Source organism: Asparagus officinalis, chromosome 9 (assembly GCF_001876935.1).
Source record: "Asparagus officinalis chromosome 9, Aspof.V1, whole genome shotgun sequence".
NCBI lineage: Eukaryota > Viridiplantae > Streptophyta > Magnoliopsida > Asparagales > Asparagaceae > Asparagus > Asparagus officinalis.
In genome coordinates, this window is record NC_033802.1 from 6,142,214 (window position 1) to 6,168,175 (window position 25,962).

The 25,962-nt window shown below is 37.6% G+C and overlaps 3 protein-coding genes across 3 annotated transcripts; 2 read left to right on the forward strand and 1 right to left on the reverse strand.

Annotated features, from left to right (window-relative positions):
• Window positions 12,315-19,637, forward strand: LOC109824553 (NADPH-dependent pterin aldehyde reductase-like). Its single transcript, XM_020391179.1, has 5 exons — window positions 12,315-12,630; window positions 13,957-14,026; window positions 17,597-17,790; window positions 17,898-18,070; window positions 19,317-19,637. Exons 1-5 carry the CDS (start codon window positions 12,430-12,432, stop codon window positions 19,384-19,386), a joined length of 708 nt encoding a protein of 235 aa, XP_020246768.1. The 5' UTR covers window positions 12,315-12,429; the 3' UTR covers window positions 19,387-19,637.
• On the forward strand, window positions 20,064-22,102 carry LOC109824414 (probable E3 ubiquitin-protein ligase RNF144A-B). The gene is made up of 2 exons (XM_020391009.1): window positions 20,064-21,196; window positions 21,857-22,102. The coding sequence occupies exons 1-2, from the start codon at window positions 20,403-20,405 to the stop codon at window positions 21,930-21,932; spliced, it is 870 nt and encodes a 289-aa protein (XP_020246598.1). The 5' UTR covers window positions 20,064-20,402; the 3' UTR covers window positions 21,933-22,102.
• LOC109824535 (two-component response regulator ORR1-like) lies at window positions 22,367-25,375 on the reverse strand. Its single transcript, XM_020391155.1, has 5 exons — window positions 25,125-25,375; window positions 24,193-24,275; window positions 23,898-23,975; window positions 23,750-23,820; window positions 22,367-22,816 (listed from the first exon to the last, which is right to left on the reverse strand). The coding sequence occupies exons 1-5, from the start codon at window positions 25,264-25,266 to the stop codon at window positions 22,621-22,623; spliced, it is 570 nt and encodes a 189-aa protein (XP_020246744.1). The 5' UTR covers window positions 25,267-25,375; the 3' UTR covers window positions 22,367-22,620.

A 25,962-nucleotide genomic window follows, 5' to 3' on the forward strand; every position in this document is an offset into this window, starting at 1 on the left:
CTAAGTATCCTAGATGGAAATTTCCATCTAGGACACATCCTAGACGGAAATTTTTGTCAATGATACTTGGCCCATTTTAAAAAAAAAATTTAAATGACAGAACCGTCTACTTTGCTATTGTAGACGGAAAATTCCGTCTAGGATGTTTTATCTTAGACGGAATACTCTAGACGAAAATTTTTTATCTAGTTTAATAACAAACTAGACGGAAAATTTCTGTCTAGAATATTCCGTCTAGGATACGTGATTTTCTACTAGTGGCACTTCAATACTACTCAATTACGAAAAATTTCGAGTAAGAGTCCATTACCGATTCAGGGACACGCTGGATTGCCCTTAGATTTTGTTTGCTTCCCCACTCCGAAATTCATCAATTATGTCTATAAGAATTTCTACTCTATCCACACTTGCGGTCAACATGGAGCTAATGATGACGACTCAATAGCATCACGAAAGTTCATTGTAAGCCAGATATAATATATTTTGAAGTTTAGGTCAGATCTTCGACCAATTGATATAAAAAATGACTTGTTCTCACATTACACTGATATTCCTCTACAACCTTGTCTGCAGAAGACCGCACTGTGACTTCTAAAAAATTTATGAAGGAAGCTCCAGTTGTTTATTTATATATAAACTAGAGAGGCACGAGAGCCATGTGTGATAATTATCAAAAAAAAAAAAGTTTAAAGGAAGCACGGTGGATTACCTATTTGAACTGGCAAGAGTACGGGGCTATTGGGCTCCCGTTACAAATATGCAACATTATAAAGTAACAGTAGCCTCTAGGGGCAATATGCAGAACATTGGGGAGATAGCGGCTGAGAGAGAACCTAACTGTTCGTGTGACCGGCGGTGGGTAAAATAAAATCTCTATCAATCTGAAGATACATAACTCTTTCAGTATAAAAATCATTTATTCACCAAAGAAGAGTATGAGCTTTAGACAATTAAGTTGAGGTCAGTTCGGTTCTTTCAGTTTCAAGTACACCCAAACCGAACTGAACCTAAATTTTACTAATACCGGACGAAACTATCAAAATTCGTCAGGGTTATTTAGTTTAGTTGGATTGCACCCTTAGTGCTCACTCCTAACCTCAGGCCCCGGAATGTAATTAATTCATTTAGGGTTTGTTTGGACTTGTACCTAGCAAAAGAAAAGTTAAATGAATATAGAATAAGTTAAGTTAGGGAAAATTAAGGTAATTGTAGGCTGTCTAAAAATTACTGCAAATAGTCGATCCCCATCAAGCATCAATTTGACGACCTTCACAATCACTAGCAAGAGTTACAACTGACGACTCTCACCGTGCAAAGAGCCAATACGAAGATTACAAGATGACAATCTTTCACAACACTCTAACATAAGAGAGTACAAGTTGATGGTCTCTTCAAAGAAAAATGCGGAGCTCGTGGCTGCGTTCTAGACTCAAAATGTGGAGTTATTGCTGTGCTCCAGATTCAAGACGCAGAGCTCACCTCTGTGTTCCAAGAATAAAATGCGGAGAACACCATCGCGTTTTTCAGATCCAAATGTAGAGCTCACCTCTGCGTCCCAAGTTCAAGACGCAGAGTTCATTCCCAGAACGCGAATTTCGCGTTTGACTCGTTCAAACACGATCTAACGGTTCCAAAATCGTTTTCCATGATTTGAGGGGATCAAATTCCCACTTAGGAGCGATTATAGGAGGTAGTTACACCCCTTAAACCCCTATAAATAGCGGGTTTCGCAGCTAGAAAAACGGTCGGCAACGTGGAGGAACCTTTGGAGCGTTTTGTGAAGGCTGTTGTTGAAGCTTTGGAGCTTTTTGGCCTTGGCTTTGGAACCATTCTCGGTTGAAGAACTGAAGATCATTTTGTTCTTTGATTTCAATTAAAAAGGATTAATTTCCTTTCTTAAATCAACTCTTTTACAAAGTTTTAAACTCGTTCAGAATTTTTAAACTCATTAGAGTTTAAAATTTGTATCGCAAGTTCTTCCCATCAAGAGGAATAGACCAAGTTCCACGAAGCGAGGTGTTCGGATCGTCAACGGGATACAAGATTCAAACTCCATTGCCACTGAGAAGAACCCAGTTCTATACAAAGAGAAGGATCTCCGTCGATTCCTTCTCTCTTTTGTAAATCAGGAAATCGATAAGAGAAGTTGAATTTTTTTTCTAAGTCAGTTAGAGAGAGATTAAAGTGAGAGATTGTATTCATTCTTTTTTGAAGTCAGTTAGGAAGATTAATATGAATTTTATTCTTATTTCTTCTTCAATTTTATCGCAAACAAAAGATGACGACTCTGTTGGGGACTAGTTTTTTCACTGATGAAAAAGTGGTGCCGCTATCCGACATTAACCATGCTGGAACAACGATCGAAACTCTGATGGTGGAATTCGATCAAGCTAAGTATGAGGAATTGCTCTCCTCCAGATCCCTTAGCCCCAAGGATATGCGCAAGATTCGCAAAGTCTCCAAAGAGACTAAAGCTCCAATTGTGGTAGACTCGCCAAAGGAGGATCTCTCCCTTGGGCTAGACTGCTCGGACAGCCTCTCCTTTGAAGGATAAGATTCAGCTCCAATTCAACTCGTCAATTGAGTTAGAAGCCTTACACCCGTGCCCAAACAAAAGGTATGGGTCATAATAGGCCTATTGCCGTGATTAGTGATGCTGGTGCAAAAGCCTTAAAACAGGCTAAGAAGAGCGCTGCTCGATGAAGGAGGAGATCCCTGCGACGAGCACAATTTCGGGAAGGTCGATCCTTCAATCAACACGAGCTTTGCATTCGTGAGCCTAAACACGACCCTGAGCTCCGTGGTTCTACTTTAGAACGTGAGCCTCACGTTTATGAGCCCAAACATGAGCTTCACGGGAACCAGACTAAACGCGACCCTCAATGGTGTGCTTTACAGCCAAAACACGGACCTCAAATCAGCGTTGAAAGCGAACTTCAACTCCGCGTTTCCCAGTCAAAACACGACCCCTACATCATCACTAAAGAACGCGACCCTCGCATTGCCAAACCTAAATGCGAACCTTGCGTTTCAAGCGCCAAACGTGACCCTCATGTTCCAAGTGCTAAACGTGACCCTCGCGTTTCATTGATAAAACACGAACCTTACTTTCTAAGTGTCAAACCCAATACATGACCTGATGTATACTATGGGCCTTCAGGGTGCTGCCCCGAACCCTACCGAGGGGTTGTCTACTCCCCTCGAACCCCCCATCCAGGGGCGTGCTACCCCCTGGACTCTCGCTCGCTGATCGGACAGCGAGACCCCCGTACTAGGTTATTCGTAGCGCGATTAGACTGATGGGCAGACATAAGAAGTCTACGGATTCAATGCATCTCAACAAGATCTATGTTCACCAGGAGCCAGTCCCTTCCAATCATAGACTGAGGGTTCCAGTTCAAAACTCACGTTTAGTGAGTAACTCTCCTCAAGCCCCTGTGACGGATTTGAGAAGGTTTTTATCGAGAGAAAGACTGATGCAAGAAGTCGCTCATTTATGTTAATGTGAACAACTAATTTTTGCGGTCCTCTTGGAATGTTAATGCTACTCACATGCGGCCAAACCATTAGTGTTTGACCGATTAACAAATGTTGCTTTGCCTAACAAACGATGACGTTCTCATAGGAGGAAAACTTCGAAGGATGAATACCTTGGAGTTACTTCCAATATGGTTGGTAGAGGGAGGTCATCAATCTCTAGCTCCAAAGGGTCTCGTGGTTTGAAAGAGATCCCGAGTGAGTCTGATGAAATCTACCAACACACTCGGACTCGAAAGGAAGTTATACCCCCTATCAATTATAAGAGATTAGCTAAAGGAATTAACTCTGATGAGGAACATTCAGCCATCACAAAATTCCAATCCTCTAGCTCTTTCATAGAACATGAGAGCTCCGCTTATATGGCATGACATCCTGATGATCTTATGAAGAGACTTGATGAGCAGCAAGCCATGCTCAAAGCACAACAGAAGGCCATCGATGAACTTTGGGTCTTGATGGCTTAGATTGTTGCAGACAGGGCCAAGTCCCCAAAAATAAATTCGCCACCCCGACGCAAATCTTCCCGAATAGGAGGATCATCTTCATCCAGACCTGTTACATCAAAGGGGAAGAAAAAGGTGAATGGGAGTGAGACTTCCGATCAAGAAGCTCACAACATGGATTCTTCCTCTGAAGAAGAAAGAGATGCCAAGAATGAGCAAAATTCTCAGTCAGCTAAAATGCAAGAACTAGAAGCCCGTCTCAATGCTATTGCCAATAGACGTGAGCTCCAAGCTGAGGAAGTTGTCAAGCCCTATCCTGCCGAATAGGATACAACCATTTATCCTCCAAAGTTCAAAGTCCCGACTCTGCAAGCTTTTGATGGCACGGGATCACCAAATTGACACATCAACTATTTCAAATCACAGACTGGGAATGTGGTAGCAAATGATGTCATGCTGACTCGGTTGTTCATTAGCACCCTCAAGGGGTTGCCTTTGAATGGTTCATGAAATTACCTGTCGGATCTATCCAGAAGTAGGCAGATCTAGAAAGAGTCTTCCTGTCAAGATTCTTTGAAGACGATACAGAAGTCTCCATCACTACCCATCTTGCCACTAAGTAGAAGAAGAGAGAACACATCAAAGCCTTCATCGAAAGGTTCTGAAGCGTGGCTCTTGTTGAATATCATTTCTCCATGATAATGTTTTGATGATAACAATTTATGTTGTGTGTGCACTAACTTTTATATGCAGATTTTAATATCAAAATATGTACAAGTGGATATCAAGGCATTTTGAAGTGAAGAAAATGAAGAACAAAAGATAATGTATTTGAATTTTTCTTTACTTAGAATATTTGTACAAGCCTTGATCACACACACGCACACACACACACAATTTTAGAACACACTAACACAGGCTTAGTGTGTTGGTTAATTATAGAAATCCCCTATGTTAACCATTAGAATAGTAGTTAAAACTTAATTATAAAAACTCATTATTTCTGAATATTTGATCTTAATAGTCGACTAATTAGGATAGTAGTCGACTACTCATGTATACAACTCAAATACAAGTTTCTGTCTGTTTACAGTATAGTCGACTAATTAACATTATAGTCGACTACTGAAGAAAATGTCAGTTTTCAAGTTTCTGTCAAATTATAGTATAGTCGACTAATTATCATTATAGTCGACTACTGAGAACATTTTTCGAAAACACAGAGTCTGTCTGAACTCAGTGTAGTCGACTAATGACTACAGTAGTCGACTACAAGAGACAGTTTTTCAGTTTTCAAAATTTGAATATCTGACAGTTTTTGGCCGTTTTTAAACGTTTTTAATCTTTAAAAACTTGTCTTTTCAAGGGCTATAAAAAGGTTATTTGTTCAGAAAAATTCAACAGGCATACATACCCATAAGCTTTGATCTTTGTGAAATTTTTCAAGTGAAAAACATTCTGATTTTCTGAAAAAGAAGAGTTTCTGAAATTGCCTATATACTTTCATCAAAAACAAATCATTAGGCAATTTTACAGAGATTAAAAGTATCCTAAGCCACTGCTGCACTTCAATACACATTCAAGGCTTATAGGATCATTGTGTTCTTCTTCAACAAGTTTTCTCTCGGTTGTGAGAGGGTTAGTCTCTTGGGTTAGAGATTGGTGTTCAAATTGACAAGGAGTTTGTCAATTGGTGTTGCAATTTGCAGGAACTTGCAAATTGGTCAGGTTTGCGTTTGATTTTGTAAGTTTATTCAAAATCATAGTGAAAACTCTCAAGCGGGATTTGCTTGGGGACTGGATGTACACCAGTTTGGTGGAACCAGTATAAAATCCTTGTGTTCAGATCCTACAGCTCTTCGATGTCCGACAGGTATGACACAGTCTACACTGGTGAAAACCTATCGACACAATTTACAGACCAACTTCCTAGCCCAAATAAAGGTTGCGGAATGTCATTCTTGGAAGCAACTTGTCTCCCAAGGCGAAAAGACTGAAGAAATTATTGTCAGGTTCGAACCTGAAACCGAGATAGAAAACAACAACCACCAACATGGTGTCAGTCCAACTCAGGAGTCCTCCACTAGTTCAAGCTCCAATCGGTATGATCCCAATCCCTAAAAGGGAGCTACGCCTGATAAACGATGACCCATATGGTCAGAGAGATAAAAGATTGGTACCCCTTACTACTCCGAAAGGAGAGATAATATGGATCCATCCCAATCTACTTGACGGCCTGCAGTGGACAAGTATGTTAGGGAAAGCCAGGAGAAAGAATGCATAGCCTTGGTATTCGCCTAGGTGCTCATAATCAGTCCGTCTTCGTTGAACTGTTGTCTCACAAAATGGGCCATACTATTATCACAACATGAGATGCGATTTATGCCTCAAAAGTCTGTTAAAGGACAAAGCCTGGCAGATTTCTTAGCTTACCATTTAGCACCGAATTTTCCTAAGATGGAGTGTGATTTGTATCTCCTAAGTTGCCATGTTCAACAAAACACCTCTGTCAACTATAAAAACCTTTCCCAGCGGAATCAATTCCAAATGAGAAAGACCATTCGTTATAGAGTCAGTCTACTCGAGTGGAGCTTGTTGTTTCATTAATAAAAAAGGTTATAGGCTCATGATGTCAATTAAAGAAAAATTTCTCAAGAAATATTACCCATGTAGATCATGAAGCTCCATTCTTCCCCTGCTAAGTCTTAATCAAGACTGGGGGTTGATTATTTGTTATTTCTCGAACAGAATAACGAATTCTCAAAACTGTCAAGTTAATAAAATAACTCTGCCAGTATAAGCACTTTAATATGCGCCACCACCAAAATCAACTTATCAATATTCTTCAATAGGATGATAAGTCCACAAAGTTACTCAACACAATCCTGTCAAATTAACACCATACCTCTAACACAATCAACTTATCAATCATTTTCAATAGGATAATAAGTCCACAAAGTTGCCCAAATCGTAACACAATCCTATCAAGTTAACACCATACCTCTGACATAATCAACTTATCAATCCTCCTCAATAGGATGATAAGTCCACAAATTTGCTCAAATCGTAACAAACGTCTGTTAAATTAATATCATACCTCTGAGACAAACAACTTATCAATTCTCCTCAATAGGATGATAAGTCTACAAAGTTGCTCAAATCACAACAAACTTCTATCAAGTTAACATCATATCTCTGACAGAATCAACTTATCAATCCTCCTCAATAGGATGATAAATCCATAAAGTTGCTCAAATCGCAACACAATCCTGTCAAGTTAACACAATACCTCTGACACAATCAACTTATCAATAGGAAGATAAAACCACAAAGTTACTCAAATCGTAACACAATCCTGTCAAGTTAACAACATACCTCTAGCATAATTAACTTATCAATCCTCTTCAATAGGATGATAAATCCATAAAGTTGCTCAAATCACAACACAATCCTGTCAAGTTAACACCATACCTCTGACACAATCAACTTATCAATCATCTTCAATAAGATAATAAGTCCACAAAGTTGCTCAAATCGTAACATAATTCTGTCAAGTTAACATCATACCTTTGGCACAATCAACTTATCAATCCTCCTTAATAGGATGATAAGTCCACAAAGTTGCTCAAATCGTAATAAACTCCTGTCAAGTTAATATCATATTTCCGATAAAATCAACTTATCAATCATCTTCAATGGGATGATAAGTCTATAAAGTTGCTTAAAACGCAACAGAACTCCGTCAAGTTAACAACACACCTCTGACAAAATCAACTTATCGACTCTCTTCAATAGAGCGATAGGTACTCAAAATCTTTTTTCAAATCACAAGTACGTAATTTCGTCAAGTTAATATCACACCTCTGACAAAATTAACTTATCGACTCTCTTGAATAGAGTGATAGGTCCTTAAAATTTTGTTCAAATCATAAGTATACAATTTCATCAAGTTAATATCATACCTCTAACAAAATTAACTTATAGACTCAATTCAATAAAGCGATAAGTCCTCAAAATCTTGTTCAAATCACAAGTGCACAATTTCGTCAAGTTAACATCACACCTCTGACAAGATCAATTTATTAAATTTTTTTAATAGAATGATAAGCCCCCAAATTATTGTTATGTTAACATCACAACTCTAACAGTTAAACCCCCATGAACTCTGTCTTTTTAACAGAATGACAAGTGTTCATTGTCAAAACACGAGGGTCATTCCCGCGTTACAAATTCAAAACGCGAGGGTCAGGACTGTGTTTCAAGATCAAAACGTGAGGGTTAGCCCTGTTTTTCAAGATCAAAACGCGAAGATCAGACTTGCATTCTAATTTTAAAACGTGAGGGTCAAACCCGTGTTTCAATTTCAAAGCGTGAGGGTCATACCCACGTCTTAAAATCAAAATGCGAGGGTCAGTCCCATGTTTCCATTACCAAACGTAGAGGTCATCCCCGTGTCTCAAAATTAAAATGTGAGGGTCAGAACTGCGTTTCAATTTCAAAATGTGAAGGCCAACCCCACATTTTGCTAATCAAAACGCAGAAGTCCACCTCCGCGTTTTAGAAGCCAAACGTGAAGCTCACCTCTGCATTTCAAAAGCAGAAGCATGGTGCTCACCCTTGCATGGGTCTTGTGTGACAAATCCCTCCAGCCAAGATGCCTTCGAAGCGGATGTAGGGAACAACTCCTTTACGACAAGGAATCAACTGCTTCAAGATCAAAATTGAGATCCAAAGTATTTTGAAAATTCATTCCAGTCAACCATGAACTTTTAAAAACTTTGGAGGGGGATCTGTATGATGTCTAAAAATTACTACAGATAGTCGATCCCCATCAAGCATTGATTTGACGACCTTCACAATCACCAGCAAGAGTTACAACTGACGACTCTCACCGTTCAAAGAGCCAATACGAAGATTACAAGATAACAATCTTCACAACACTCTACCAGAAAAGAGTGCAAGTTGATGGTCTCTTCAAAGCAAAACGCGGAGCTCGTGGCCGCTTTCCAGACTCAAAATGCAGAGCCGTTGCTGTGCTCCAGATTCAAGATGTAAAGCTCACATCTGCGTTCCAAGAATAAAACGAGGAGCTCACCATCGCGTTTTTAACTCCAAATGCAGAGCTCACCTCTGCATCCCAAGTTCAAGACGCGGAGTTCATTCCTAGAACGTGAATTTCACGTTTGACTCGTTCAAACACGATCTAAACGGTTCCAAAACCATTTTCCATGATTTGAGGGGATCAAATTCTCACTTAGGAGCGATTATAGGGGTTAGTTACACCCCTTAAACCCCTATAAATAGCGGGTTTCACAGCTGGAAAAACGGTCGACAACGTGGAGGAACCTTTTGGAGTGTTTTGTGAAGGCTGTTGTTGAAGCTTTGGAGCTTTTCGGCCTTGGCTTTGGAACCATTCTCGGTTGAAGAACTGAAGATCATTTTGTTCTTTGATTTCAATTAAAAAGGATTAATTTTCTTTCTTAAATCAACTCTTTTACAGAGTTTTAAACTCGTTCAGAGTTCTTAAACTCATTAGAGTTCAAAACTTGCATCGCAAGTTCTTCCCGTCAAGAGGAATAGACCAAGTTCCACGAAGCGAGGTGTTCGGATCATCAACGGGATACAAAATTCAAACTCCTATTGCCACCGAGAAGAGCCCAGTTCTAAACAAAGGGAATAATCTCCGTCGATTCCTTCTCTCTTTTGTAAATCGAGAAACCGATAAGAGAAATTGAAATTTCTTTTTCTAAGTCAGTTAGAGAGAGATTACAGTGAGAGATTATATTCATTCTTTTCCTAAGTCAGTTTGGGAGATTAATACGAATTTTATTCTCATTTCTTCTTTAATTTTCTCGCAAACAGTAATATACAAAACTTATTTGAGAATTTAGTAAAGAGACATAAGGAGAACTTATTTATCCCCATTTTGGGAAAATGAAAGGAAGGTAAAAGAATATAAATAAATTTATATAAATAACTCTACATGTTATTTCACCATTTTGGATCTCATCTTGATATAAGGATAAAGACTCCTAAAAATTTTAAATTTGCAGAAAACATCCTGAAAATTTTGAAATAGCAAAAACGCCTCATACTTCAAACTTTATAAAAAAACTGTTAAAAATTCAAATCTATAAACAATATACTAGCATTATAGTTACACACAACCCTCTAAAAAACTGGGCTTTGTAGAAAGCACCCAATAGGTTCAAAACTTGTAATAAACACCCTAAAAAATTAAAAGTTTATAAAAAACACCTAAAATTTTCAAAGAGACAAACAATAAATTGAAATTTTATAATAGATTTGAAATTTGAAAGAACACACTAAAAGTTCAGAAATATTCAAAAAAACCTAAAATCAAAATTTACAAAAATGCTTGTCGTGAGCTTTAATTGTGAGCTTTAATCTTTTAGGGTGTTCTTTCACACTTTTTAGAACTTCCAGGATCTTTTCTGTAAATTTTAAGACTTTCAGCGGGATGTTTGTAACCCTATGTCAGTGTGCTTTTTTTAATAGGTTTGAAAATTTTGGATGTTTTTTGTATATTTTTAAATTTTTTGAGGGTGTTTTCTGTAATTTTTGAAACTTTTACAGTGTTTTCTATAAATTTTAAATTGTGTATGGGAATTTTCATAATTTGTCATATTTTTGGAAGGTTGTTTGTAAGTTTAATATTTTTGAGGTAGGCGGCAGAGATCCTTTATGTTAAATTTTAATTCTTATGATCTATAATGTCAAACACAAAAGAAAATTTCATTTAACTCTTCATCTTAAAGTTACACATAATTGCTAATGCTGTGTTCGAATTGAGAGTAGAGAAGAGAAGCCGAAGAGAAATTTGAGCCTTAACTTTTATTTAATAAGAGTTTTATTGAGAGGTAAGATGAAGAGAAGACGAGGAGAAGGTGGAGAAAATTTTAGCTAAAACCTTACACCTTAAATCAGGGGTAAATAAGGAAAAGAAAAAATTGATTAGTTGGCTTTTCTTTTTCTACGAGAGGTGCTACAGTCACAACTTAAATCATATCCTCAACGGCACTCCTCTTTCGCTACACTACACTAAGACTCAAATGATTTTTTTTTTTAAATTCTCACTTGAACCTCAATGCATTGTAACTGAGACAAGCGTGGCTGGAGGTGTGGTTTAAGGGCGTGGCTCTAGCCTTTTCCTTTTCTACCATTTTCTACCGACTATTATGGCATGTTTGGATTTGTAGGGGTGAAGGGAAGTTAAGGGAAACTGAGTGAAGGGAAGGGAAAGGAAGGGAAGAGAGTTCACTTCCCTTTGGTTACACCCCAATTTGGGGGGTAACAATTTTTACACTTATTAGGGGGTGAACCAAGGGGAACTAGGGTGAATTAACTTCACCTCGTTTGGATTGAGGGGAATGAGGGTGAAGGGAAGTTAGGGGAACCATTCACCTCCATTCACCTTGTTTGGGAACACTTAGGAGGTGAAGTTAATTCACCCTAGTTCCCCTTGGTTCACCCCCTAAGAGCATCTCCAACAGCTTCCCCAAAATTTTCTCCAAAATGGAGAAACAAAAGTCATATTCTCCAAATTATTTTTGCTCCAACTCCAACAGCTTCCCCATTTTGAAAAATCGCATTTATTACAATAATAAAGCTCTCCCCAAAAATTTGGATAATGCTGCAGATTTGGGGAAGGCTCCCTATTTTTTCTCCTCCTTCCCTATTTTGGGGAATGGGATGGGGAATCTGTTGGACCAAAAAAAAGCTCTATATTCTTCAAATTTGAGTATTTCAAGAAGATGGGGAAGCTGTTGGAGATGCTCTAATAGTGTAAAAATTATTACCCCAAATTGGGGTGTAACCAAGGGGAAGTGAACTCCCTTCCCTTCCCTTCCCTTCCCTTCACTCAGTTTCCCTTAACTTCCCTTCACCCCTACAAATCCAAACATGCCCTAAGTGTTCCCAAATAAGATGAATGGAGGTGAATGGTTCCCCTAACTTCCTTTCATCCTCATTCCCCTCAATCCAAACAAGCCCTTAGGGCCTGTTTGGATTTGTAGGGGGTGAAGGGAAGTTAAGGGAAACTGAGTGAAGGGAAGAGAAGGGAAGGGAAGAGAATTCCCTTCCCCTTGGTTTACACCCCAATTTGGGGTAACAATTTTTATACTATTAGGGGTGAACCAAGGGGAACTAGGGTGAATTAACTTCACCTCCTAAGTGTTCCCAAACAAGATGAATGGAAGTGAATGGTTCCCCTAACTTCCCTTCACCCTCATTCCCATGAATGGAAGTGAATGGTTCCCCTAACTTCCCTTCACCCTCATTCCCCTCAATCCAAACAAGCCCTTAATCTCATACTAAACGAGACCGAGGTGCATGACGAAATCCCAATAGTAAAACCTCTTCTGTGTGAACCCGAGAGCGCCACAAAAAAACCAATACGAGGGAGAGGGAGAGGGAGAGGGAGAGAATGGCGATAGGCGTGGCCGCCCCAAAAACGGTGATGATCACCGGAGTCAGCCGAGGACTTGGCCGAGATCTGGCCCTAGAGCTCGCGAAGCGTGGGCACACGATAATAGGCTGTGCTCGAGCACAAGATAAGCTCCAGTCCCTTCAGGATGAGATCTCCTCCTCCTCTTCTTCTAACCACCTTTTTCAAGCTCTCGATGTTGTAAGTTTTTAATTTATTTTGAAGGTGGGATTTTTATGGGTTTTAGAGCTGTTGAAATGATGGGCTACCTCAGTTTAGGAAGAAAAAAATTTAGATTGACTGCAGGGTTGCGTCAATAGTTAACTCGTAGGCTCGAAATTTTGATTCAAATATGTAATTGAAATTTACAGGATTTTCTCTCCAGAAACCCTAGAGAAAATGCGCGGTGAAGTTGAACAAAAACTTTACTAGACGCCCTTACCTTCATATGTTTCCTCTCCATTCAGTTGTTTGAAATAACACCCCGCTTCAAACAGATATGGAGACTTGGGTGTGTTTTTACAATTAAGTTGTTTGAAATAACACCCCATTTCATATTTTTTTTAAAAAAGGATGTTATGTGAGGCAACTTAATAGGTTCCAAGGAAAATGATGAAGATTTGGAGGTCTAATATAAAAATAGGATAGAATTTAGAGTCTAAATTTGAGGGGGGAAACCCATATAGCTAAGACTCAAAGGGCTTCAGATCCGTCTGTGAACCTAAAGGTGACCAAGATAACAAAAAAGAAAAGAAAAGAAAAGTCAGCTATGAGCTAACAAAACAATATATTTTCAGTAGGGTGATGACTGATAGGATGGATATCCTTATGTCCATATGCATTCCATGTGCCGTACTTGCGCAATCATAGTAGTGCTGGTCAAGGTGATTTTTAGGGAGGTGAATGATAGGTGAAGCTATCCCATGGTCCCCTAACTATGCGCCAAGATAAAAATAATAAACTTGGATCAGTGCGTTAATCCCCATACCTCTTAACAGAATTGCATTGTATTAATCTAGCGATAGTAAACCCTGATGCATCATCAGTCGAAGGGGGCATGAAGTAGTACATACTTTGTTGAAAGTAGGGCTTGTACAACTATTTGCTTGTCTCTATCAAGGATTAATGTTGGGGTTTTATCCTTTCAATTACATGTATTTGGGGATGAAAGTGAGTCAGTTTACAATGAAGAGCATGGTGCTGACTTTTACTTGTTATATAGCATTTTATGTAAGTGGAGCTGTTAGGTTGTTATAAATACAAGACTTCATTATCGTGGTTTGGTTTTCTAGAAAATAGTTATCGTGCCATTTAGTTAGAAATTCTTTTCCATCAAATCGCTCAACTGCCTAGTTATAGAGTGTCGGAGCTTTATGATGAGTTTGTATTGCAATTGCAGAGTGGCTGCAACTTTGGCATCCTTTTTACTCATTTCAAGGGTGTGGGTGAGTGGGTGGGTGGGGATGTGTGTGTGTGTGTGTCAAAATTAATGATAATACATGTATAACTGTGTATCTCATCATGCAGAAGTCAGACGTTGGTGTTCAAGACTTGGCAAAATTAGTTGTGGAGAGGAAACAAGTTCCTGATATCATAGGTTCGTAAATTTTGATAGAAGCTGCTTTCTTGCTTTGTAATATATTATAATTTGTGTTCTTGCGTTAACTGGTTGCTTAGTTTATAATATTTTCTCCAATCTATAATTCTTTGTGTTCATCTTTAACATGAAGCAAAAAAAATCTAATTAGTTCTGATATGCCATTGTTGTGAAACAATGAGTTTAGCATCAATTTGTTATGAGTTTTCTTGATTGCTGGATCCTATTTGGAGTTTCTTGCTGACATCCGTTTTCTTGTAGTTTAAGCAAATATTTTATGGTAGATGACTAGATGGTAATCTAAAGGGTTTAAATTCATACTGGGCTAGGCTTATGGGTCCTGTAAACAACTTTACAACATAAGATCTAGGGTCATTCCATTTGCAATTAATCTTATGTCGTATCCAATTAAAGGAGGGCAGTTGGATTCATCTCATCTTATATGGCTCTTGTCTAGGGATATCCAACTGGTCTAAATTGAATGGAAAAGGTGGAGAACATTTTTATTTTTTATTTTTTTGTTTGTTTACATGCACTACTAAAAGGAATTCCGTATCTGACAAGTTATACTGTTTTCTTTGTTAAAATCACTTGATTGTTGTGATATAAAAATGCCACTGGAACTGATCGAAATGCATGGCAGCCTAGAATTACACCTTCTGGATTCTGATGGAGTCACCACCCTATGTTTGTCATATCGAGAATAACATGGTACATTATGAATCTTTTGATATGCTTTCTGCCTTTTTTTTTTTTTGAGAAAAAGGATGGATTATCACAAAGATAATCCAGCCAACTAAATTAACAAAAAAAGGTTGTTACAAAAGAAACATACACACCCCCAACCAAGAGTGTGTATTAAAGTTCATGATCAAGATTACAAAGCAAAAGTAAAACCCAGCACAAGTCTGTATATAGCTATAGGTCTCTCCCACAAAAAGAAGACCATGATCAAAAACCAAAAACTAAAAGTTTCACAACTAACCAAAGTTTTAAAACACAGCCACCAGATAAGCTCAAAACAACACCAGAATTGAATGTGCACCATTCTAGATGGATCACCTCATCTCCCATAGCTCTGATCTCTTAAATCACTGAAGATTGAGATTAATCCAGTTGAATCACGATGTTGTTCTCCTCCCCTGTAGCTCTAGCTGGCTGTAAATCTACCAGTCTCTCATTCTTCTTCCTTCTTCGTGCTAACAATCTGGCTGCTCTATCTGAGATTGTAGACCTAGCTAAAATGTAGAAAAAGTCATAATCTTATTCAAAATCTCCAACGCTCTCTTCTTCTTGTTAGAGAAGAGTCTATCATTACGTTTCTGCCATATGCACCAAATAAGAGCACAAAAGATAACGTCTCTTTCCATCTTGCATTCCTTATTTCCCCAAGCAGTCCAATTAATCCAAACTTCTTTTAAAGATTTCATTTTGAAGTATTTCCCAATTTTTAATTTGAACTGAATAGATCTCCACAGTGAGAATACAAACTCACATTCAATAAACAAATGAGAATGACTCTCTTCAACTTTAGAACACAAAACACAGTTCAGCTCTAACTGAATTCCTTTTTTAGTCAAAATATCTTTTGTATTTAAACTCTGTCTTAAAGCTAGCCAAACCATAAGTTTCACTTTTAAAGGAATGGAAAGCTTCCAGATATCTGCACAATCAGAACGTAAACCTCCATCAATAAGAAATTGATAGAAAGATTTAACAGAAAAAATACCATTTGTTTCCCACAATCAGATTCTGCTGTCTTCTTTTTGATCAAAAATTATGTCCTTGATGAGATTCAGTAAATCTCAGATTCTGTTGTCTCTCTGAGATTGTAGAACCTAGCCAAAATGTAGAAAAAGTCATAATCTTATTCAAAATCTCCAACGCTCTCTTCTTCTTGTTAGAGAAGAGTCTATCATTACGTTCCTGCCATATGCACCAAATAAGAGCACAAAAGATAACGTCTCTTTCCATCTTGCATTCCTTATTTCCCCCAGCAGTCCAATTAATCCAAACTTCTTTTAAAGATTTCATTTTGAAGTCTTTCCCAATTTTTAATTTGAACTGAATAGATCTCCACAGTGAGAATACAAACTCACATTCAATAAACAAATGAGAATGACTCTCTTCAACTTTAGAACACAAAACACAATTCAGCTCTAACTGAATTCCTTTTTTAGTCAAAATATCTTTTGTATTTAAACTCTGTCTTAAAGCTAGCCAAACCATAAGTTTCACTTTTAAAGGAATGGAAAGCTTCCAGATATCTGCACAATCAGAACGTAAACCTCCATCAATAAGAAATTGATAGAAAGATTTAACAGAAAAAATACCATTTGTTTCACACAACCAGATTCTGCTGTCTTCTTTTTGATCAAAAATTATGTCCTTGATGAGATTCAGTAAATCTCATATTCTACTGTCTATCTGAGATTGTAGAACCTAGCCAAAATGTAGAAAAAGTCATAATCTTATTCAAAATCTCCAACGCTCTCTTCTTCTTGTTAGAGAAGAGTCTATCATTACGTTCCTGCCATATGCACCAAATAAGAGCACAAAAGATAACGTCTCTTTCCATCTTGCATTCCTTATTTCCCCCAGCAGTCCAATTAATCCAAACTTCTTTTAAAGATTTCATTTTGAAGTCTTTCCCAATTTTTAATTTGAACTGAATAGATCTTCACAGTGAGAATACAAACTCACATTCAATAAACAAATGAGAATGACTCTCTTCAACTTTAGAACACAAAACACAGTTCAGCTCTAACTGAATTCCTTTTTTAGTCAAAATATCTTTTGTATTTAAACTCTGTCTTAAAGCTAGCCAAACCATAAGTTTCACTTTTAAAGGAATGGAAAGCTTCCAGATATCTGCACAATCAGAACGTAAACCTCCATCAATAAGAAATTGATAGAAAGATTTAACAGAAAAAATACCATTTGTTTCCCACAACCAGATTCTGCTATCTTCTTTTTGATCAATAATTATGTCCTTGATGAGATTCAATAAATCCAAAAACTGAAAATACCATTTGTTTCCCACAACCAGATTCTGCTGTCTTCTTTTTGCACAATCAGATTCTGCTTTCTGCCTATATTTTACTTCTTTTATTACTTATGCTACCTTGTAATATCTTTTTCCAAGCTCATAATCACTAATTATTTCTAATGGATATAGACCTTTCATTGACAAGGATCAGGGATGCTTTACTCATCATTTTCTTAAGTCTATTGTGTTCCTGCTTATTTAATAATTGATGAATAATTTTTAATCATAAGATTCTTATCTACATTATGTTTCTCTGTGGTCCTAATATTCTTTTCTGAGTCTTCATATGATGACAAAGGAACAGAATAGTTGGACTAAGTGCAACAGAAGTTATACACAATACTTTTCTCTTAAAGGCCAAGGAGCAGCACATTGATATGCAAAATGTTTTTGTATAATATCATGCATTCATGTTGATACATTGTGATACACATGATCGTAGTGTACTACCCCTACTTTATCCGTTTATTTCTTCAATTCTGCAAAATCAGTCAGAATAACTGAAATAAGAATTTGTGCAGTGAATAATGCGGGTACTATCAACAAGAATAATAAGGTATGGGAAGTTTCAGCTGAAGAATTTGATACTGTCATTGATACCAACATTAAAGGTACAGCAAATGTGCTCCGTCACTTCCTGCCACTCATGATTGGAAGAAAGCAAGGGATTATTGTGAACATGTCTTCTGGCTGGGGAAGATCAGCAGCTGCTCAGGTAATAAATTTTCTCTCGATTATGGTGTGCATATCATTCTATTTTCTGAATTTCTTGCTATGCCAAAAAATTGAAGTTGTTAATGAGGATATTTAATTGCGTGCTAGGTGGCGCCCTATTGTGCTTCAAAATGGGCAATTGAGGGTCTTACTCGTTCAGTGGCTAAGGAATTGCCTCCTGGATTGGCAATTGTTGCATTGAGTCCTGGTGTGGTGAACACGGATATGCTTGCCTCGTGCTTTGGAACTTCCGCTGCCCTCTATCAGACTCCTGAAGCATGGTATTTTGACATTTATACATTATAGCTTTATTTATATCATATTTGAATCCTTCCATTTACTGAATACTTTTGGATCTTACCTTTTTCTTGAAATATTAATTTTTACTCGTTATTCATCTTGAGACAAACAACAAAACAACAAAGCCTTTATCTTTATTTTTTTTGGGTTGGCTACATGAATCCTATTCTTCCATTCTGTTTTGTTGAGGGCTATATCTGGTCACACCAACGAATATTGTTTGGTTTCATTTCATATAGATCCGACTAGGTTTTATGTAGATTCTACTTAATGTAACCCTCCTTTATGCTGGATTGGGACTGACAATAAAAAGATAAACATTGAAGCACATCATTGGCAAACTTATGTCATCTTGTAGATATTGAAACCTGATTCTGAACGATTCCTATGTTTTTATTTGCCACCACTAGTACATAATAAGGTAAATGCAATCGTGCTTGGTCACTAAGCATGGCTCCTGATTGATATTTTATGTTCGATAATTAGAATGAAGGAAACTGATCCTAGATTGCTTGGTCACTAAGCATGGCTCCTGATTGATATTTTATGTTTGACAATTTAGAATGAAGAAAACTGATCCTAGATTTCTCATTGTAGATGTATTGGTAATATGAAGCTGTATAATCTAGTCTATGTTTTGTTAGTTTTGCGAATGAAGGTATCCGAGTTGTTCCAAGCTAAGATTCCTTCAATATTTTTGTCAGATTATGTGAGTTTGCTCTTCTTTCTTTTTTACCGCTCAATCAATAATGACCAAAATGGCTGCCTCATTAACTCTTATATTGAAGAAACCTTGATGGTTAAAAAATATTACACCTTTGTTATACTCTTGTCAGGGTCATTGCATTGTACTTGACAGGAGTGGTTTGATCTCTCTGTCTGTACTCTCGCATTAGTTTCTATTTTTCTTTGGTAAGGTTTTTCTATCTTCCAAGTCTTCACCAAATGAAGCACTTGCTATTTGCTAATCTTTGTGTTCCAGGCAAGAAACAAGTATGATTTAAGCCCATAACACTTGCTTTAAGGTTTATATACTCTGATTCTTGATAAAATCCCATTTGCCACTTGCTGCAAAATGTTGGATGCAAACAAACAACTGCGTGCATTATGAAAAAAATACCACATTTATCTTTGCTTTGCTTACTTCCTATTATTAGTAAGCACAGTCGATTGAAGAAGCATTTTTTTTCCCGCCCTTCCAATCAATTTTCTATTTTTAATTTTCAGGGCTCCACAAGCAGCAAGGATGATACTTAATCTCTCCGCTGAAGATAATGCTGCTTCGCTCACTGTTTGATTTAAAGAAATTAATTAAGAGTCTATAACTTGTACATCGGTGACTTTTGGTGTTTGGCATTGTGATGATAGGAATTAAGATAGATTCTATCCATAGCAGCAAGCATTTCTCCTTTTTAAAAGAAGTGCCTGGTGAATTTCACAGTGTATTTGGCTCGAACAATAGAAATCTCTTGTGGTGGGCATTTTTAACATCTTTGTGTACAACTGGCAGCTTTCTTTTCAATGAATTTCATAGTGAATTTAGCTAAACGCTTCGCTTGTGATTTTGGTAAATAGTTAATGATGAAGTCAACAACAATAATGTGATTTAATTATTTTGGCATCCAAAAATATTGGATTAAATATGAGACGAATGAGATGTTTTCTTTTATCAGACATTGATTTTAGATATACTCCACAAGAAATGGATTTACAGGAAGTGTTTGATAACGTTGCAGGTGGTCTGTAGCAAACATGGCTCTGCCTAAATGTAGATGTCTCTAATATCCTCCAAATATTAAATCAACAAAACTTTAGCCTTAAATGACTGTCAAACTTACCATTTATTTGAATACTAAGCACCCCCAACATTCATATGGAGGCAATTTATTCATAACTTTATTCACATCTCATAAATTTCACGCTATTCTCAACGCGCTCCTGAGAATCCATGCGCACCTTTAATTCCATTGGAAAGCAGCCCAAATTAAAACATCAAAAACAGACTTCAAATATGACCATCAAAATTCTTTCAGATCTCTATGCATGTACAACATCAACTACGCTTGAGTTCATCCAATTTATTCATAACTTCCTTCACATCTCATAAACTTCACACCATTCTCAATGCACTCCTGAGAATCCATGCACACCTTTATTTCCATTGGAAAACAACCCAAAATTAAACATCAAAAACTGACTTCATGATATGACCATCCAAATTCCTTCAAATCTCTATATATATGTACAACCTCAACTTCGCTTGAGCTCATCCAAAGAGCTCTTTTGATTAACTTACTGCTCCTACAGAGAGCTATGGAGCAAGTTGATGATTTCTACTTCTCAGCACTCGCCGACTCTGATCAGGACTTGTTCCCAATCTCTGATGAAAAGTATGCAGACGAGCTCCAGCTTCAAGAGGTCCTCATATCCTCCGCCATCGCCGCCTTCAATCGCTACGGCCCCACCTTCAAGAAGATCAAGACCGAGCCGGTTACAATGCAACCAACAAGAATCAAGACTGAGCCAGGTGAATCGTCCAGTACCATCAAATCTGAATCATTCTGCAAAATTTGCATGGAACACCCTCCAACGTCCTCGATGTTCTTCAGCGTCAACTGCTCCCACTCGTTCTGCCGCAACTGCGTAACCCGGTACCTTGCCGCCAAGATCAACGACAACGTGTCGGCTATAAAATGCCCCGAAGATAACTGCAACGGACTTCTTGAACCTGAGCAGTGTCAGGGGATCGTGCCCAGAGAAGTTTTCGAGAGGTGGGGGAGCGCAATATGCGAGGCTACGATTCTCGGCTCGAACAAATTCAGTTACTGTCCTTTCAAGGATTGCTCCGCACTGCTGACGTTGGGCGAAGGAGAGGGGAGTTTGGGTCAGTCCGAGTGTCCGAGTTGCTGTAGGCTGTTCTGCATGAAGTGTAGCGTTGCTTGGCATAATGGATTAAGTTGTGAGGAGTATGAGGAGTTGGGGGTTGATGAGAGAGGTGGTGAGGATCTGAAGCTGATTGAGATTGCGAAGAACAAGAAGTGGATGAGGTGTCCACAGTGCAAGTTTTATGTGGAGAAGACTCAGGGGTGTCTTCATGTTACCTGCAGGTTTGAGTCTCTAACTTCATGAATTGCCCTGTATAATTCTTATATGGTGTGTTTGGGAGTTTACTTAGGGAAGGGAAGGAAGGGGATAGAAGGGGAATTTTTCCCCTTCCTTCCCTTCCCCTCCATTACACCCCAATTTGGGGTGTAAGAATTTGGGCCAAATTTCCCCTCCATTCCCCTCCTCTACCCTCCAAAATAAAACTCCCCCAAATTTCCCCTCCATTCCCCTCCTCTACCCTCCAAAATAAAACTCCCAAACAAGATTAAAATAAAATTGCCCTTCCCTTCCCCCTCTCTACCGTCCATCCAAACAGGCCTAGATAAAATTTCACCACACACCCAAAAAAAGTTGCCCATTCTTATGTACCCCAAAAAAACTTGTGTCGCTCAACTCCCGAAGGTTTTGCATTTTCCTGAACTACAATCTGGAAAGAAAAAAAAAAGTTTTAGTTGTTACGTGATCTTTCCAAACTTTTTGGGGTTTATCTCAATCTGGGCCAATTTTCTTGGGGTTTTTTTTTTCAAACATACCCTTAGATTAATGCTATATTAGGAATGAATCATGGTTGTCTAAATATTATTTGGTGTTTGTGGTTGAACAAATAGTTTGAAATATTATTTGTTGCGGTTACAACTTTTAGTGCATGTTTATTGTTTCAGGTGCAGATTCGAGTTCTGTTATGGATGTGGTAAGAATTGGGCTGACAACACTCATGTATTCTGTGGCAGTAATTGAACTTATGTGATGTGATGAAGGGAGAAAAGTTTAACGTCGTGATCTCATGAGTTCAATCAGGGAGCTTTCTTTGTTGGTTGGAATTTTCATTTTGAAATTGCGGTAGTGTTTTGTTTAAAACCAAATGATTATTGTCAGTTTTTAGTATATTATGAATGAACTGCAAACGTTTAGAAGGAAGCCCTTTCTGTGATCAAAACTACAATGGAAAGAATCTGTATCCATTAATTGGTTACTCCTCTCACTTGATCTCACGAAAAAATTTCATGGAATCATAACATATAAAGTTAAGCTAATATAAATGAACAAGCTAAGATCAACTCATTCTATGATGGTGACGATTCGAGTCACAATATCTCATCAATTCTTAAAAAAAGAAGGAAAAAGAACTTAGAAAAGCAAATTCAAATTATTAGCAAACATATCGGGTTACCAAGCCAACAAACCTAGTTAGGAAAAACATCACCAATACTTAAGATCATCATACACAACATACCAGCAAACACCCCATCCTCAAAATACAACAAAACAACATAAACACACACGAGACAAATAAAAATACATTAAAACCCCTAGAAAAGTAATAGCTTCAAAGATTCAAAGACCAAAACTAAGGCATGAACTCAAAAAACATGTGTTAAAAGTAAAGAACTAAACAAGTCGTTGAGAGATGGGTATGATGCATATTTCAGGCCACAGCAACGCCAGCGAGGCGTGGTCTCCTCTCGGAGCCATTACCCTCAGCCACCAAGTCCAGGGAAATTTTCCTCTTTAATCCTGCTTTTGCTGTTAAAATTGTGGGCTTTGCATAGTTCCTCAATCTCTGAACATCTTTTGATTTAAGGGGCTTTACAATAAAATCCTCAGCTCCAATGGCTCTACATCTGAAAATCAAGAAAGTTTCTGCATTAGGAGAAGACTTTCAGGTGTGACATTTTGATAGCACCGTGTTCGGGAGAATCGTATGAACTTTAGCTTGATTTTGAGTTATTTGTCACCTTATGTTAGTTTCCCATCATCCGTGACCATCTAGAGATCAAATGCTTTGTCTTTTGCATACCCACTGATGTTTGTGTGAATTGATGGATCACTTTGTTTTAGAAAAAAGGGGCTTTTGTGCATATACCCCTCCCGCATATTTGCAAAATTACCTTTCCAAATCTAAATATTTGCAAAGCTACCCGGGAATCATCAACTTTCTAACGAATACATCCAAATCAACAAATCATCAACTACGTTGAATATGATGAGTTAAAATCTGACTATTTTGTTCATATTTCAACGATGAAGTGACAAATTATCCTATCAAAGTTGATGATTTATCGATTTGGTTTTATATCCAAAGTTGTGATCTGGAGGTAGTTTTGCGAATACAGAGTTTTGAGGGTGGCGTTACAAAGTAATCCAGGTGTAGAAGAAGTTTTGGACCAATACTTACCTCAAAGTCTCCTAGTTTGCACTGATCACAGCTAACTATGTATGGGATGACTAAATAATTTCTTCTTGTGAGATGCTAAACGTGTTAAAAAGGAGTGAACTGTAGAGAAAATACTCGTCCTTATAAAGGTAGTTGATTGCCAGTGCCCGTGTTTTTGGGCTAATGCAAATATCCTACCCCCTAGGACCCTAATTTAGCCTAGGTTCCGAATTTCTGTACTTCACATTGTTGGATTCAGATTAGAATTAATGAAAACTTGTTGAGGTGAATCAGCAAAAAAAAAATGTGGGCATTTGAATAGCTATGTGATAGTTGGCGAAAGCACTCAGTAGTAAATTCTAACATTTGTTTGTAAAAGAAGGGCATTTCAGATAAAAACCTGGTAATTCTCTGTGGTTCATCTTCAGATGACATAACAACTACAGGTATAGATTTGGGGTAGTTGTGCTCCTGAAAATTTCAAATGATGAAGATAAATGAAAATTCTTTCACTTTTACGATAAACAAAATGTAGGTACTTTTCATACCTTAACAGCCTTCAGGAGATCATAACCAGTCATCTCTGGCATACAATAGTCAGTAAGGATTATGTCGATGTTCTGATCCTGCGGGGTATCAAATTTTCATTTCAGCGCGTTGGATATGATTTTAACAAATGACACTTTCGTATAAAACACACATTAAGAGTCTGTGTGATTGTTTCGGCAGCTCTTTCGATAATTTTACGAACGGTCATTTTGAAAAGAACTATTATGATTCCTAATAAACAATATCATTGGACATCTTGTAGAATTACGAGTATGACATAATGATAAGACTTACATTAGAAGCAGGGGATTCGGCTTTTCCTTCTTTTTCTAACCCCAGAACTTCCATTGCTTTCTTTCCACTCTCAACGGTGATAACTAGGGGAAAATAAAAATGAAAACAATATTTAGAGACAAAAGTATTGCAGCATATAAAGGCAATTGCGTACTAGCAGATGGAACATTAAGAATAATTAACAGTTTTATTTTAAGTGGATTAAAAAACTAAAGGTCCTTAATTTGTCTATCTATATTGGAATTCATCTATCCGAGAACTACTCAAAAAAAAAAAAAAAACCAAAATCAAATTTTACTGTTCACGAAGAGGAAAATTTTGCCATGCTTTAATGTAGAAGGCTATAGTTTAATCTAATGCACAGCACAACAAATGCAATAGGGGAACCATAGAGGAAAAATTATCAAATTTCCAAATCTCTCTGCTACAAGAAAATACTACGCTTATTATGCAAAATCCAGGTGCCAATATTAACATATCAATCAAGTTTAAAACAAGCACCTACAAATTCCTCTCCACTCTGCTGAGCAGTTTTCAGGGGGAAATCCACCAAAGATGAGAAGCATGAAATTATGTACTGAGTTTATCTCTGAATTTATTTAATGCAATACATGGGCAAAAACAGAGAAATTAATCAACATACTGCTTTTTATCCATCCCAAAGAAAACCATAGTAATTCATATGAAACTAAACTGAAAAGGGAACTTCACATCCTTTAGTTACGCATATATGCCAATAACTTTATTGGAACCTTTTGACAGCACTAGCCAATTCACACAAATGAGCAAAATAAAGTCAAATGTGGTCCTCGTCAAGAGAACAAATAAGCTTTGTTTGAGGGAAAGATTACACTTGAACACAACAAATTACCTTTGATATAACAAAAACCCATGTACCAAAATTAACATAGAAATCAAATTAAAGACAATACCTTCAAACAATTCTCCACTCTTCTTGAGTAATCTCTCAACTATGCTTCTATCTATAGGAGAATCATCCACCACCAACACTTTAAGCAAACACTTGACATTACTATCACTCTCCTCCTTCTCTTCCTCCTTCATCCCCTCCATTGTTTTTTCTTCTTCAAGTGTGCAAGTGTTGGGAGAGAGAGGAAATGGCAATGGTGGTGGAATTTTTTTAGTAAGTGTTTTTAGAGAGAGAGAGAGAGAGAGAGAGAGAGGGAGGAGGGGGACCAAAGATGGTGGAGCCCAATGGAGGAAGATTATGAAGAACGAAATACTTTTCAGTAGATTTGGTTGTCGGAGGGAATCTTTTCTCTACTTGGGGATCCGAGTCATTTGACCTTATCACTCCTCGTTAACTATGGCGCTTCCCTTCCTTTTTTTTTTGAGGGTATTGTTTCTAGCCCCCAATTTCGTTACAAGTGTTTCACCCCTTCACAAAAGACTTTTTTAATGTTCCCAAAATCTTCAAAAATAAATGGGCATTGCTACAGGGACCCCTAAATAAGGGGACCCCAATGGGACAGGTGAGGTGTCAGCACCTGGGGGTGCGATTTACTGTTCATGAACAGTAAATCGCACCCCCAGGTGCTGACACCTCACCTGTCCCATTTGGGTCCCCTTATTTAGGGTCCCTGGGGCATTTTTCAAAATAAATATATAATTCTCTAAGCTTCCAAAACACAAAATCCAAGAGTTTAAAATATGTGAAGAATGTAATATCATTTCTCTTTCTCTCTCTGTTTCATGATGTTACTGTTATGATTTAAAATGAGTTTTTTTTTTTTTTTTGGGGGGGGGGGG